The following is a 12,350-nucleotide window of genomic DNA, read 5'->3' as shown; positions in this document are numbered from 1 at the left end:
CCTTATCAATATTGCAATCTCATACTTGATTGATTTATAAAGCTTTCATACAGAATAATAAATTAGGAGAAAAGGAAGCATCTGGTAGGCCCTAGTCATTATTTTGCTTTTGAAATAGTAAGTGTATTCTAATACATATAAACTAATAATTTGCTCTGTTGTTTTTCAGAAAACCTTGGAAACAGTTTCCTTATAGATGGCCAGCTAATTGCTCAGTCAAAAGATCCCGATGAGATTGAAAGGTTGGACAAAGAGAAAACCTACAACGAAGTTGTTGCCGACATTACTTCAACTTTTACAATCCTTATCGGTATCTTCTTTCCTTCCGTGACAGGTGAGTCGACTTCGCTTTGTATGTATCCGACAATTTCAATGTTCCAATGTGTTGGAAACCTCATACTTTGTTAAAATTGAATGCTGTTGCTGAAATACTGCATTTGTTAACTACCGTCACCATCATTTTTAGCAGCAGTAGTAATGGTTGTCTTTCCACATGTCGAGAAACAATGACCATTGAGATGTAATCAAAGGGTGGTAATTGCAAAATATTTCATCCTAATGTTCAGTAGAGCCATGGCTTGTTACACCTTCACAACCCAACATTGTAGCTAGGGTTACCAGGCATCCTTTTTATTATTATTATTATTATTATTATTATTATTATTAATGTTCTACATTTTGAGCATAACATAATTTGAACTAAGAAAATCCATGTTTCATTAGAACACAGAGAAATTACAAGGAAACATCATGCAAGTTCTATTGACTGCACTCCCAAACTCAATAATGATATTTTGATTCAGACATTATAAAAAAAATTATATTGTGCTAGAGCAAAGACTGGAGCTCTTTCTACAAAATCAATTGAATATTTTGAGTTCTTTTTTATTCTTATTTTTAAGTTTGCTTTATGCACAACAAGGCTAATCGAGACTGGACCTACAATTTAAAGTGGGTTCTGAACTACTAAATGCCTCCACAGGGTATAATTGCTGAATATTTTGTTTGCCATTCTAGGCCATAATGCAAATACTTGGAGCGTAATGAACAGATTCTCTCGGGCTATCGACCAGGTGAGTTGTGGAAATGATTCCAAGCTTTCAAGAGCTAACGTCACTCTCATCTTCAGGGTAGAAGTGCAGTTCTGAGCATCAACCCCGTGTATATATGTTCATGGAGGGGGGATCCCGGTAAAGATGGCGGACCAATTGAGTGGCGTGTCTGCTATGTGTGCGATTCTGGTTAACTAATGCTAACCAGGCTGAGTCCAGTTCGGAGCCCCGTGTCGCGATTAAGATTGTCTTTTTCTTCATAAATGGCTATTGATTCCTTGATAATATGGTCCGTTTTGGCTATGATTTCTGTGTTGCTGAAATCTGGTCTATGTCCCTCGTTGATTGAATATTCTGCTAGTCCGGACTTTTCAGGGTGGAAATACTTGATGGATCTTTCGATGTACTTTACAGCACTGTTCTATTGTCCTACCCGTTTGCCCAATGTATGCTTTCCCGCATTTGCACGTAATACGGTAGACTCCTGGTGTTTTGAGTCCTAACTCATCCTTGGGGTTGCGTAGTAGGCTTCTGATCTTCGGAGGTGGTTTGTGAATGGTTTTTATGTTATGTTTCTTTAGAATTCGGCTGATAACTCTGAAGGGATTTTTGGTGTAAGGAAGGATGGCTATCTTCTGGTCAGCTTTGTCCGTGTCCTCTGAGGACACGAATTCTAAAGAAACATAACATAAAAACCATTCACAAACCACCTCCGAAGATCAGAAGCCTACTACGCAACCCCAAGGATGAGTTAGGACTCAAAACACTGCAAGTCTACCGTATTACCTGCAAATGCAGGAAAGCATACATTGGGTAAACGGGTAGGACAATAGAACAGCGCTGTAAAGAACATCAAAGCTCCATCAAGTATTTCCACCCTGAAATGTCGGGACTAGCAGAACATTCAATCAACGAGGGACATAGACCAGATTTCAGCAACACAGAAATCATAGCCAAAACTTCAAACTACTGGGACCATATTATCAAGGAAGCAATAGCCATTTATGAAGAAAAATACAATCTTAATCATGACACGGGGCTCCGAACTGGACCCAGCCTGGTTAGCGTTAGTTAACCAGAATCGCGCACGTAGCAGACATGCCACTCGATTCGTCCGCCATCCTCACCAGGATCCCCCCTCCACCAACATATATACACCGGGTTGACGCTCAGAACTGCACTTCTACCCTGAACATGAGAGTGACGTTATCTCTAGAAAACTTGGAATCATTTCCACAACTCACCTGGTTGATAGCCCGAGAGAATCTGTTCATCATTCGTCGCCAGGAAAGCTTCAAGTCTTACTTCACTGAGAGGGTATTTTCAATAATATCTGCACAATGGACTGATGAGAGAGATAAACTTCTTACAGAATATGAAAACAATTTGGTACTGGCTCAATATAATTTCAAAGAATACAACTGTTCAGTTTCATAAGTATATTTTGATTAAAGCTGGAATTTTTTTAAAAAACAAAGGTTCCTCTGAGAAGTAGGACTGAAAGCACATGTAGTGAGAAATGTAATGTTTAGTATTGAGTACAAGTTTAGAAATTTTGCATTTAAGAAACGATTAAAAAGTCACTATTTTTAAAGCTAAAAATGTTTAAATTTTATATTATTTGCTAACATGTTCTAGCAATATGCATCATTTACTGTGAATGGTTAGTGTCCTGCATTTTGACTTTAAGTCCTACACTGTGGGACAGCATGTCCTACTAACAGATATCACATTTTGTCAGAGAAATAGATTTCTAAACATTAATGAAGTGAAGTATTTGTAGTTCTTTATTTCAAAACTACTTGCATTGGACATCTTAATGCCGAACATCATCACCATCCTTCGCCGTTTCCTATCTCTGGCTGGGTCGGCATAGAAGTCAAGCCTCTCCATTTTCTTCTGGTCTTCCACCAATCCTCTCTTTCCACGGTGCTCCAATCGTGTTCTCTTCTCCTAACATTCTCCACTATCTGCTCTTTCGACCGACATCTTTGTCTCCCCTTTGGGCTTGTTGGCACTCCTTGTGCATTGTAAGCTCTTATGGGCAGTCTTTCTGCACCCATCCTCTTCAGGTGTCAGAACCATCTCATCTGTGCCTGATCTATTCTGTCCTGAAGCTTCCCTAACTCCACTGTGTGTGTCGTATCTCCTCATTCCTTATTCAATCCCTTCTAGTCTTCCCCAATATACTCCTTAAAATTTCATCTCCACTGCCTGCATCTTTCTTTTGTCTCTCTCTGTCATTGTCCAAGTCTCTGCTCCATACATAATTATTGGCACATAGTATGTGTTGTATATTACCTTCTTGTATCATAGGTACATCCCTGTTCCATATTAATCTTCGAATGCTTTGATAGAGTCCACTTCTGTTTACCTCCTCATCTATTCTTCCACTTCTCTCAATTATGCTTCCTAGATATTTGAAACTCTCCATTAACCTCAACTCTTCCGTGCCCACCCAGTGGTGGTGATTAGGGGTGGGCGAGGGGGGCAGTTGCCCCCCCCCCCACTCTTTGCCAATTTTGCTCCTGCAATATGCTAAATCTTATCTACCAAAGGAAAGTAAACTGTCCTTGCCCCCCCCCCCCAGTTTTTGCATCTTGCCCCCCTAGATTTGGAACCCAATCGCCGCCAATTCCACGTATATTCTTGGTACATTTCTGGCTCTGTTTCTTGTTGTTATTAGCACCTCACTCTTTTCTGCACTGAATTTCATTCCTGCTCTTCTGATTTCCTCATTCCAACTATCAAGCTGTCTCTGTACTTCTTCTTCCCTGTTTTGCCATATTACAAAATCATCAGCAAACAACAGGGCCTTCATCTCTTCCTCTCCTATCTTCTTCCCCACCTCTTTGTTAATTAATAGGTATGCCCAAATGAAAAGGAGATTTCGGTTATATCTAAAGAATATTATGTTACAGAATATTTGCATTACATAATATGTGAATTACAGTTAATGTGTAACATGATACCTACACATAATTGCCATTGATATTGATGCACTGATCCCAGCGCGTAGGAAGCGAGTGGATGGCTTCAGTGTAGAAACTCCTGGGTTGCTTACGGATCCAGTTTTCCACGGTGTTCTGCACTTCCTCGTCACAGGTGAATCGTTGACCTTTCAGTGATTGTTTTAAGGGGCCGAAGATATCGGAGTCACATGGGGAAATATCGGGGCTGTACGGAGGATGTGTGAGGACTTCACATTGAAATGTTCTCAGCAGGTCGAGGGTCTTCTTGGCCACATGTGGCCAAGTGTTGTCCGGGAGCAGCACTATCCTATCGCTTGTTTTTGATAGCCTGTTTAAGCAGTACCGTTCAGAGTTCACTGTTTCACCCCGTTCGAGCAAGTCGATGAGTAGAGGTCCTTCATCCTGCGATAAATTTGTTAAGCATGCTCGCCTTCTGTGTGAAGAAATTGGATTACAGCTCTCTGAGCTGATCTGGAGGAATCCATAATGCACCCGTCCGCGCAAAACAACTCTCACAAACTGAGGAAACAGCAGGCGGAGTCGTTCGCTACACCTGCAAACTGGGACAAACACCGTGCCATCTATCGGCAAACATATTTACCTTCTTCGATTAGATACAACGCCCCTACAGCAAAGTTCTCCTTTTCATTTGAGCATACCTTATACATCCATTGTAATTATGAAAATCATGGGGAAAGAGCACTTCCCTGTTTTAGCCCATTACTTATACTGAAACACTCCGTTCTTCCCAATGGTGTCTTCACACAGCTCTGGTTGGCCTTGTATGTACTCTGCACTCTACACACTATCTCTTCCTCGACTCCTTTCTCTCTTAGAGCCGTCCAAATCTTTGTTCTGTCCATGCTATCGTATGCCTTTTCTTTTCTAGGAATGCCATAATCAAATCATTTCCATACTCGTAGTGCCTTTCCTGTAATTGCCTTATGGCGAATATCAGCTCTACTGTTGATCTGCCTCTTCTAAATCCATACTGTTCCTCTCTCATGTTCAGCTCTGTTACTTCCCTTATCTTTTCTCTAATGTTTCTCATACACCTTTGCTGAGTGGCACATTAGTGTTTTTCCTTTGTAGTTTTTACATTCCTTTCTGTCAGCCTTCTTGAATATGGGAACTATTAGTCCCTTTGTCCAATCTCTTAACACTTCTCTCTCTTGCTACACTGTTTTCAACACTGTACAGTCACTTCACCCAATCACTCCTGCTCCTAGTATCATTTCCACTCTACCTTTCTTCAGTGCTTCGTCAACTTCTTTCCATGTGAGATTCATTTTTTCCTTTCTGTTTTCTTTTTCCTTCACTTCTTTCTCTCACTAATCCATATAATACTTGTTCCCATCTACATCTTCTTGTAGCACTTTGACCCATTCTTCCATTCACTTTCTTCTTTCCTCCTTTAATACTGTTCTTTCTTCTTTTTCATGTATTCTTTTTGTGCATTTTGTGATTTTACTTTAAGGGCATGCAATACAATTTCCACAGGAGTCTTCCCAAGCCCTTCCGTCCATGGCAGTGTGCCAACTTAGCTCTCTTGGAGCCAGATCTGGCTCTTTTGTGCACTCTAGCCGGACCCTGTGGCAGAGTGGTTAGCACATCGCGCTGCTACGCCAAGGGTCCCAGGTTGGAATCCCGCTCGGGCTTGGTTGTTTGCGAATGTCCATTCATCAATTTCATCACTCATCCGCATCTTCGCAAATTAGCCAAGAGGCACAAAACGCGAAGTAAAATAAACTAAATCAATCAATCAATCTTTCGTGCACTCGTTCGGCCATGAACTGGGATGCCCACCCCTTGTGCCCCACTATCATGCCATCTCTGGTTCCGACCCACATAGACCACCTTTTGTCATAATTATGCATTTTGCACGTGATGTGATATTGTTATATTGGCTGCATCGCCCCACTCTCTCTTATCTCCCCAGCTACTTCTTTATAGCGCAATGCTAGACGTGAAATTGACATAATATTGTCGTCAGGGAATTCTTTACTTTCGATTTCATACCACCATCGGTGGATTATTGAGATGGGCGATGCCGCCGGATCTAGATGTTGAAAACTAAAAATAAATTGTCATCAATTTAGAGTTAACGATAATAGTAGTGCCCCACCCCTTTGACAACTAACATTACCCTAGAAGGCACTTTATCCAGCCATCGTAAATCTAGTCAGTTTTAAATCCATTTAAGGTAAAATTTAGTTCTTTTATGACCATCAGGTTTGGCAACACTGCCAGGAGGCAAGGAAAAAAGCATTAATCATATGGTAGTATGATTTGATTTATTCTCTTGTGAATATAAAACTCCCGATGAAATAGAAAGAGATGTCATCGGGAAGAGGGAAGTTTGAAGATGAATTTCACCAGCGGAAAAGTCGAAACTTCCATTTGATTAACCGTAACTTGATGTTGAAGTTGATTCCCCATAAGGAATACATGGGATTCCGAAAATTATTATTCATCATATTTTTCAAACATCGTGTCCAGCTTAATAATCAACATAACAAAATGTTTGCACTTGCAACATGGAGAGAAATTCGTACTCTTAGATACACCCAGGGTTTGTTTTAGTACCAGTGCCCATTCGGCCATACTGAAATAAATGCACAATTGGTGCATAATTGTATCTCCTCACCTTAAGCTGATCTTAATGCCGAATATCGTTTTTAAAACAATTAGATTATTATAGTTGAATCAGTACTTTTAATAATGTGAAACGTATACCTCGTGTCAACTTAATTCAAATGATATTACATTTGAACATTATTGAAACTCTGGCACACGCATTATTAGTAAGAGAAAATTAATACAATGTGTGTTACCATTACAATATGTGCTAGTCACAAGCTGCTGGTCTCAAACAGGACCACCAGCTACAGTTTAAAAGTAAAAAATAATATTACACATGCTTCAAACATAAAAGTTGAATAAGAATTGTTGAAAACAAGGAGGAATAATATGTTTGACTTCACAAAGAAAAGCAAATGCAAACTGCATTAGATAATTGTAAATGTATTACATTCTTTGTCACTAAACGTGTTTATTAATAGAGAACATGATACATTTATGGTTGGTCAATTTTCAAATTTATAATATATTTCTTTAGCGTTGTTGCCTTGTAATCAAGGGGTCCCAGGTTCGATGCCCGGTGGAGTCGCATAGTGGTTCAGATCCCACTTTAAACAATAGATCCAGTCCCGATTAGCCTTACTGTGTATAAAGTGGACTTAAAACAACAAATCAATCAATCAATCAAAATATATTTCTTGTATGTATTTTTCTCATGTAGGTTATTTCAGAGGGTACGTACAGAGTAAAAGAGATCACAAGATATTGTACACAGATTAGGATTATGGATAAGCAAGAATGAAGGAGCAAAATTTTGGTTGGGTAATTTTACTGAAATGAAGTGAGTCTGCACCTTGTTGGTTAAGTAGCTTGTACCTGATACAGTATTTAACCCAAATTTTTGTGCATTATGATGTTGCTATTCATGCAGAAATGTGTGTTATAACTAATATGGGGGTTATTTTAAATTGTAAGTTGAAGACTTTGTATCACTGACAAACTGTACTTCAGATAAAAGCTTCTTATATTATTTCTCAAGTATTTTAGTTTGTATTCTTAAGAGCCCTTTGATGGGATTTTTTAAAGAAATCTTTCTATAAAAAAATTATAATTAAAAATGGTTGAAACAGGTTAAAATTTACATTTCTGTTGGTTTTATGAAAATTTTGTTAATTTTAGGTATCATGGCTGGCTCCAATAGATCTGGAGATCTAGCTGATGCTCAAAAATCTATTCCAATTGGAACCATCTGTGCCATTCTTACAACTGCAACTGTCTACCTGTCGACTATTCTCCTGTTTGCAGGCACTGTGGATAATTTGCTGCTTCGTGACAAGTACGTAACTGAATTCTGGTACACTTTTCATGTAATTTATACTGTATAAGTTGAAAATAAACTGTAATTTCATGGAATACTGAATAACATTCATTTTCCTTTCAAAAAGAGTTAAATTATCTTTTTTTAAAAAAAATTGCAAAATGTGAAAATTCCACTCTTTATTTTTTTTAATATTGGACCGTGGTAATCTTAATGATAACGCGATATGACTACACTGACCAATAGAGATGGAGTATTTTATTTTATTTATATATTTATTTAATTTTATTATTATTATTATTATTGATGCTTTCGAATTTGTACAAATTGTATTATAATTGACATTCAGAATACAATATAAAAGCTCTTCTGCTTCTTTTCCAGGTTTGGACAAAGCATAGGAGGGAAGCTAGTGGTTGCAAACATAGCTTGGCCCAACGAATGGGTCATCCTGATTGGCTCCTTCTTGTCAACAATTGGTGCTGGCCTCCAGAGCTTGACCGGAGCCCCTCGTCTCCTCCAAGCCATTGCCAAGGATGGTATTATTCCATTCCTAGCTCCGTTCGCTGTGAGCTCAAAGAGGGGCGAACCAACCAGAGCCCTCATTCTCACGGTGTGCATCTGCCAGTGTGGTATTCTTCTTGGCAATGTTGACTACTTGGCACCACTCCTGTCGATGTTCTTTCTCATGTGTTATGGTTTCGTTAACCTGGCCTGTGCCCTTCAAACACTACTCCGTACACCAAATTGGCGACCACGCTTTAAGTATTATCATTGGTAAGTGTATTTGTTACAATTCATAATTTTGGGATAAAGGGATCAACAACAGGCTTACAAAATCAAAACTAAGAAAGAAATATGAATTATATTGCTACTATTATGATAGCAGTTGGCATGCTACTGACCTATATTTGTAGGTAGGGACCTAAAAGTTTGCATGCATTAATCTTTTGTAACACCTTGTGATTCTTGAAGCAACATTATTTAACATGATACGTTAGTAAGGTTTTTAGTATTTTTGGTTAAAATGCAAATATTTTTAGTTCATATCATTGGTTTCTGTTTGTATTTGTATTTTTGGTATTTTGTGTTGCTTTTCTGCCACGTTTGGCTAATTGCAACAATAAGGATGAGCGATGATTACATGATCATGAGGAAGAACTTGAACCCAAAACCCTCAGTGGCAAGATCAAAGGCCAATCACTTAGCATATTGATCACAGGGGCGACTCTTGGTTGATGGATGCGGTAAATGCAGTTTAAAATTACTTACGTGAAATTTAGAAAATTTCGGACTTCCGTGTTGCACAATTTAATGGTTAAATCCTATTAATTTCGAAGATCCACTTTCTTCATTCACAAAAGGGTAGGATTTAACCATCAAATTGTGCAATGTGGAAGTGCGGAATTTTCTAAATTTCACGTAACTGACTCTTGGTTGGTTTCATTCAGATCCTTTCACATAATACTATCATTATACAACAGGCACAACATTTGGTATTTTATCACAACAGTTGCAAGAAATATATCTCATTATAAATTACCATATTTATGCGTGTATAATGCACATGCGTGTATAATGCGCATCCTGGTTTTTGATAGGGAAAAGTGACAAACAATTATATCTCATATATAATGCACAGTACAATCTAGGTTCAAGAAATGGCTTTCTTAGTTGTAGGTCGTAAAGCTGTTGCTATGCCGATCAACAATGAATGACATCCTATTCAATGAGTCAACTGTTGCTATGTGGACCAAGAGGAGAACATTACAATGTGAAAAAATGTGGCACATGGCCTTTAAACTTTTAAAGTGGTTTTGCTAATTTCCTCTTTAAAACTTCAAAATATATACTTTTTCTATGACTAACAAAACATTTATAGGAGGCACATTCAGGACCCTCAAACTAGCAATTAGCAGCACAAGATTTCTTCCATTTAAGGAATTTACACACTCCATTATGTCATATTTGGCCACGGTGGCTCAGTCGGTAACGCGTCTGACTACCATGCTAAAGGTCCCGGGTTCGATCCCCGCCCGGTTCAAATCCGGGAACTTTTCTAACGATGGAAGCGGCCCTGGCACCCACCCAGCGTCGAATAACATGGGTACCTGGGGAAACCCTGGGGGGTAAAGGCGGTAAGGGGCGTGATGCTGATCACATCACCCCCACTCACGACCGGATCAAGAAAGTGTGGGGCGTTACCCCCACTCCCCCTATACGCCTTCATGGCGTGGTGCTATGCACAGGGGAGCACTTTACCTTTTTTTATTATGTCATATTATTTGGCCAGTAATACATTTTAATTATTTTCTTTTTCCTTTATCTTTTTTTTTCATACAAAGTACCATAAAAATCAGAACGTTCCTTCATTTTGTAATGAGCTTATTTCAACCGCATTGCAAATAAGCATAGCCATCTTGAATGGAATACTGTTGCCATATTCAGAAACTACAGAATTCAAGCTTTACAACGACATATACGAGGCGTATTCAGAAAGTAAGTACCGAAAGGGTGTACAAAATAAAGTAAAATAGTTTCGTACCTTTTTTTATTTTCATTGCATTCTACAGACCTTAAACTACTTTTCTACGTAGTTTCCACCATTGTTGAAGCATTTGTCGTATTGTGGCACTAGTTTTTGTATCCCATCATCATAGAATGTTCCCGCCTGTGACGAAAGCCATCCATGCACTGCTGCTTCGATGTCGTCATCCTCGTCGAAACGCTAACCAGCAAGAAACTTCTTCTTCAGATGAAGAAAGAGACGGTAGTCACTTGGTGCCAAGTCAGGGCTGTTGGCGGATGAACAAATTGTTCCCAGCCGAATGACGTGATGACATTTTGAGTTTGTTGGGCCGTATGCGGACGAGCATTGTCGTGAAGCAACACAATGCCTTCGCTAAGCATTCCGCATCTTTTGTTTTGAATTGCACGACGCAGCCGGATTAATGTGTCACAGCAGGCATCTTTGTTGGTGGTCTGTCCTCTAGGCAAGAACTCAACCATTCTTGCATTGAGAAAACAAATCACAGATCGGACTTCACAGTTGGCGGTCCGATTGATTTTCTTGAACATTTCAAACCTTCTGAAAACTACGAAGAAAAAGAATGACCTGCTCCCACGCGTACCTATGACCAACTAATGGATGAAGGACGTCAGCGAGAACTCACACGGTTGCGACTGCATCGCGGCAATATTTGCAAATGGTACTTACTTTATGAATATGCCTCGTAACATGATAGGGTTCCGTAAGCATTAAAGAAATATTCCGGGCATAATATGCACCACACTTTTTTGGGGCAAAAACTTTGGAAAAAGTGCGCATTATACATGAGTAAATTCGGTATAAATTTGAAAAATTCTTAATGCTCTTCTTTTAAATTGAGATGAAAAATATGAATGTCTGTATTGAAAGTATGATACTCCCTTCACATATTTTACAATGATGCCTTAACTGACTTTTATTATGTTCTCCGTTTCAGGTCTCTGTCATTCACAGGCCTGTCGCTTTGTATAGCAGTTATGTTCATGACCAGCTGGTATTATGCCCTTCTAGCCATGGGTATGGCAGGATGTATTTATAAATACATCGAATACAGAGGGTAAGTTGTATGAGAATAAATTTTGTTGTAAACTACTACCTTATTGTAAATGTCTGTGTGTCCCCCATAGGTACTCTCTTATGCAAGGAAATAAATATAACTTCTAAAAAGTACACCATAACAGTAATGTAATCTTGTCCTTTTTCTCATTGATTATGTAATTTTAAATCATTCCTTAAATCACAAGAAATAAATTTAAAAAATAAGTATTGTACTTCCACCTAATCGTGTTACCTATGTGACATTGTTAGCCCTAGGCTAAAAAGTACACCATAACAGTAATGTAATCTTGTCCTTTTTCTCATTGATTATGTAATTTTAAATCATTCCTTAAATCACAAGAAATAAATTTAAAAAATAAGTATTGTACTTCCACCTAATCGTGTTACCTATGTGACATTGTTAGCCCTAGGCATACAAATATACAAGCTGAGTAGAAAGTAACTACTCATTAAAAGTTGCTTACCATGTTTGTGTACAATACTCTGTATTTTAGCTTAATGTGCAGTTGAAAGCAGATATTTATGTTAATTATTAAGCCAGATAGAGTTTATTAAAAGTATTATTAATAAATATGTTTCAACTCCTGTATATTTGTTTCAGGGATGACACAGATTAATTAGTAACCTATCAGTATTGGCCAATATATGCGCGAGTGTGTGCACATATGCATTAATTGGTGTATTGGTTTATTCGTTAAATTACCAGTAATTTTCCAGATTCAATATATATCCATAAATATTGTATAATTTAGCGCAATATTATACCATTTTGTGATTATTGTTATGGATATAAACATCGATCTATATGCCCTATGTTTTTT

At 38.4% G+C, this 12,350-nt stretch overlaps 1 protein-coding gene across 3 annotated transcripts in view; it reads left to right on the top strand.

The window, feature by feature from the left end:
- The window catches only part of kcc (solute carrier family 12 member kcc), a 390,816-nt gene that overhangs the window by 336,794 nt on the left and 41,672 nt on the right, over nucleotides 1-12,350 (top strand). For all 3 annotated transcript variants that reach the window (XM_083138922.1, XM_083138920.1, XM_083138921.1), the window contains exons 7-10: nucleotides 170-334; nucleotides 7,784-7,940; nucleotides 8,307-8,699; nucleotides 11,408-11,527. In XM_083138922.1, the coding sequence (XP_082995048.1) occupies nucleotides 170-334; nucleotides 7,784-7,940; nucleotides 8,307-8,699; nucleotides 11,408-11,527 (835 nt within the window). The remainder of the gene's footprint in view (nucleotides 1-169; nucleotides 335-7,783; nucleotides 7,941-8,306; nucleotides 8,700-11,407; nucleotides 11,528-12,350) is intronic.

The sequence above is a fragment of the Lepisma saccharinum genome, chromosome 17 (genome assembly GCF_977018435.1).
Source record: "Lepisma saccharinum chromosome 17, izLepSacc3.1, whole genome shotgun sequence".
Lineage (NCBI taxonomy): Eukaryota > Metazoa > Arthropoda > Insecta > Zygentoma > Lepismatidae > Lepisma > Lepisma saccharinum.
The sequence above is the reverse complement of the archived record's forward strand: the minus strand, read 5'-3'. Positions and strand labels throughout refer to the sequence as shown.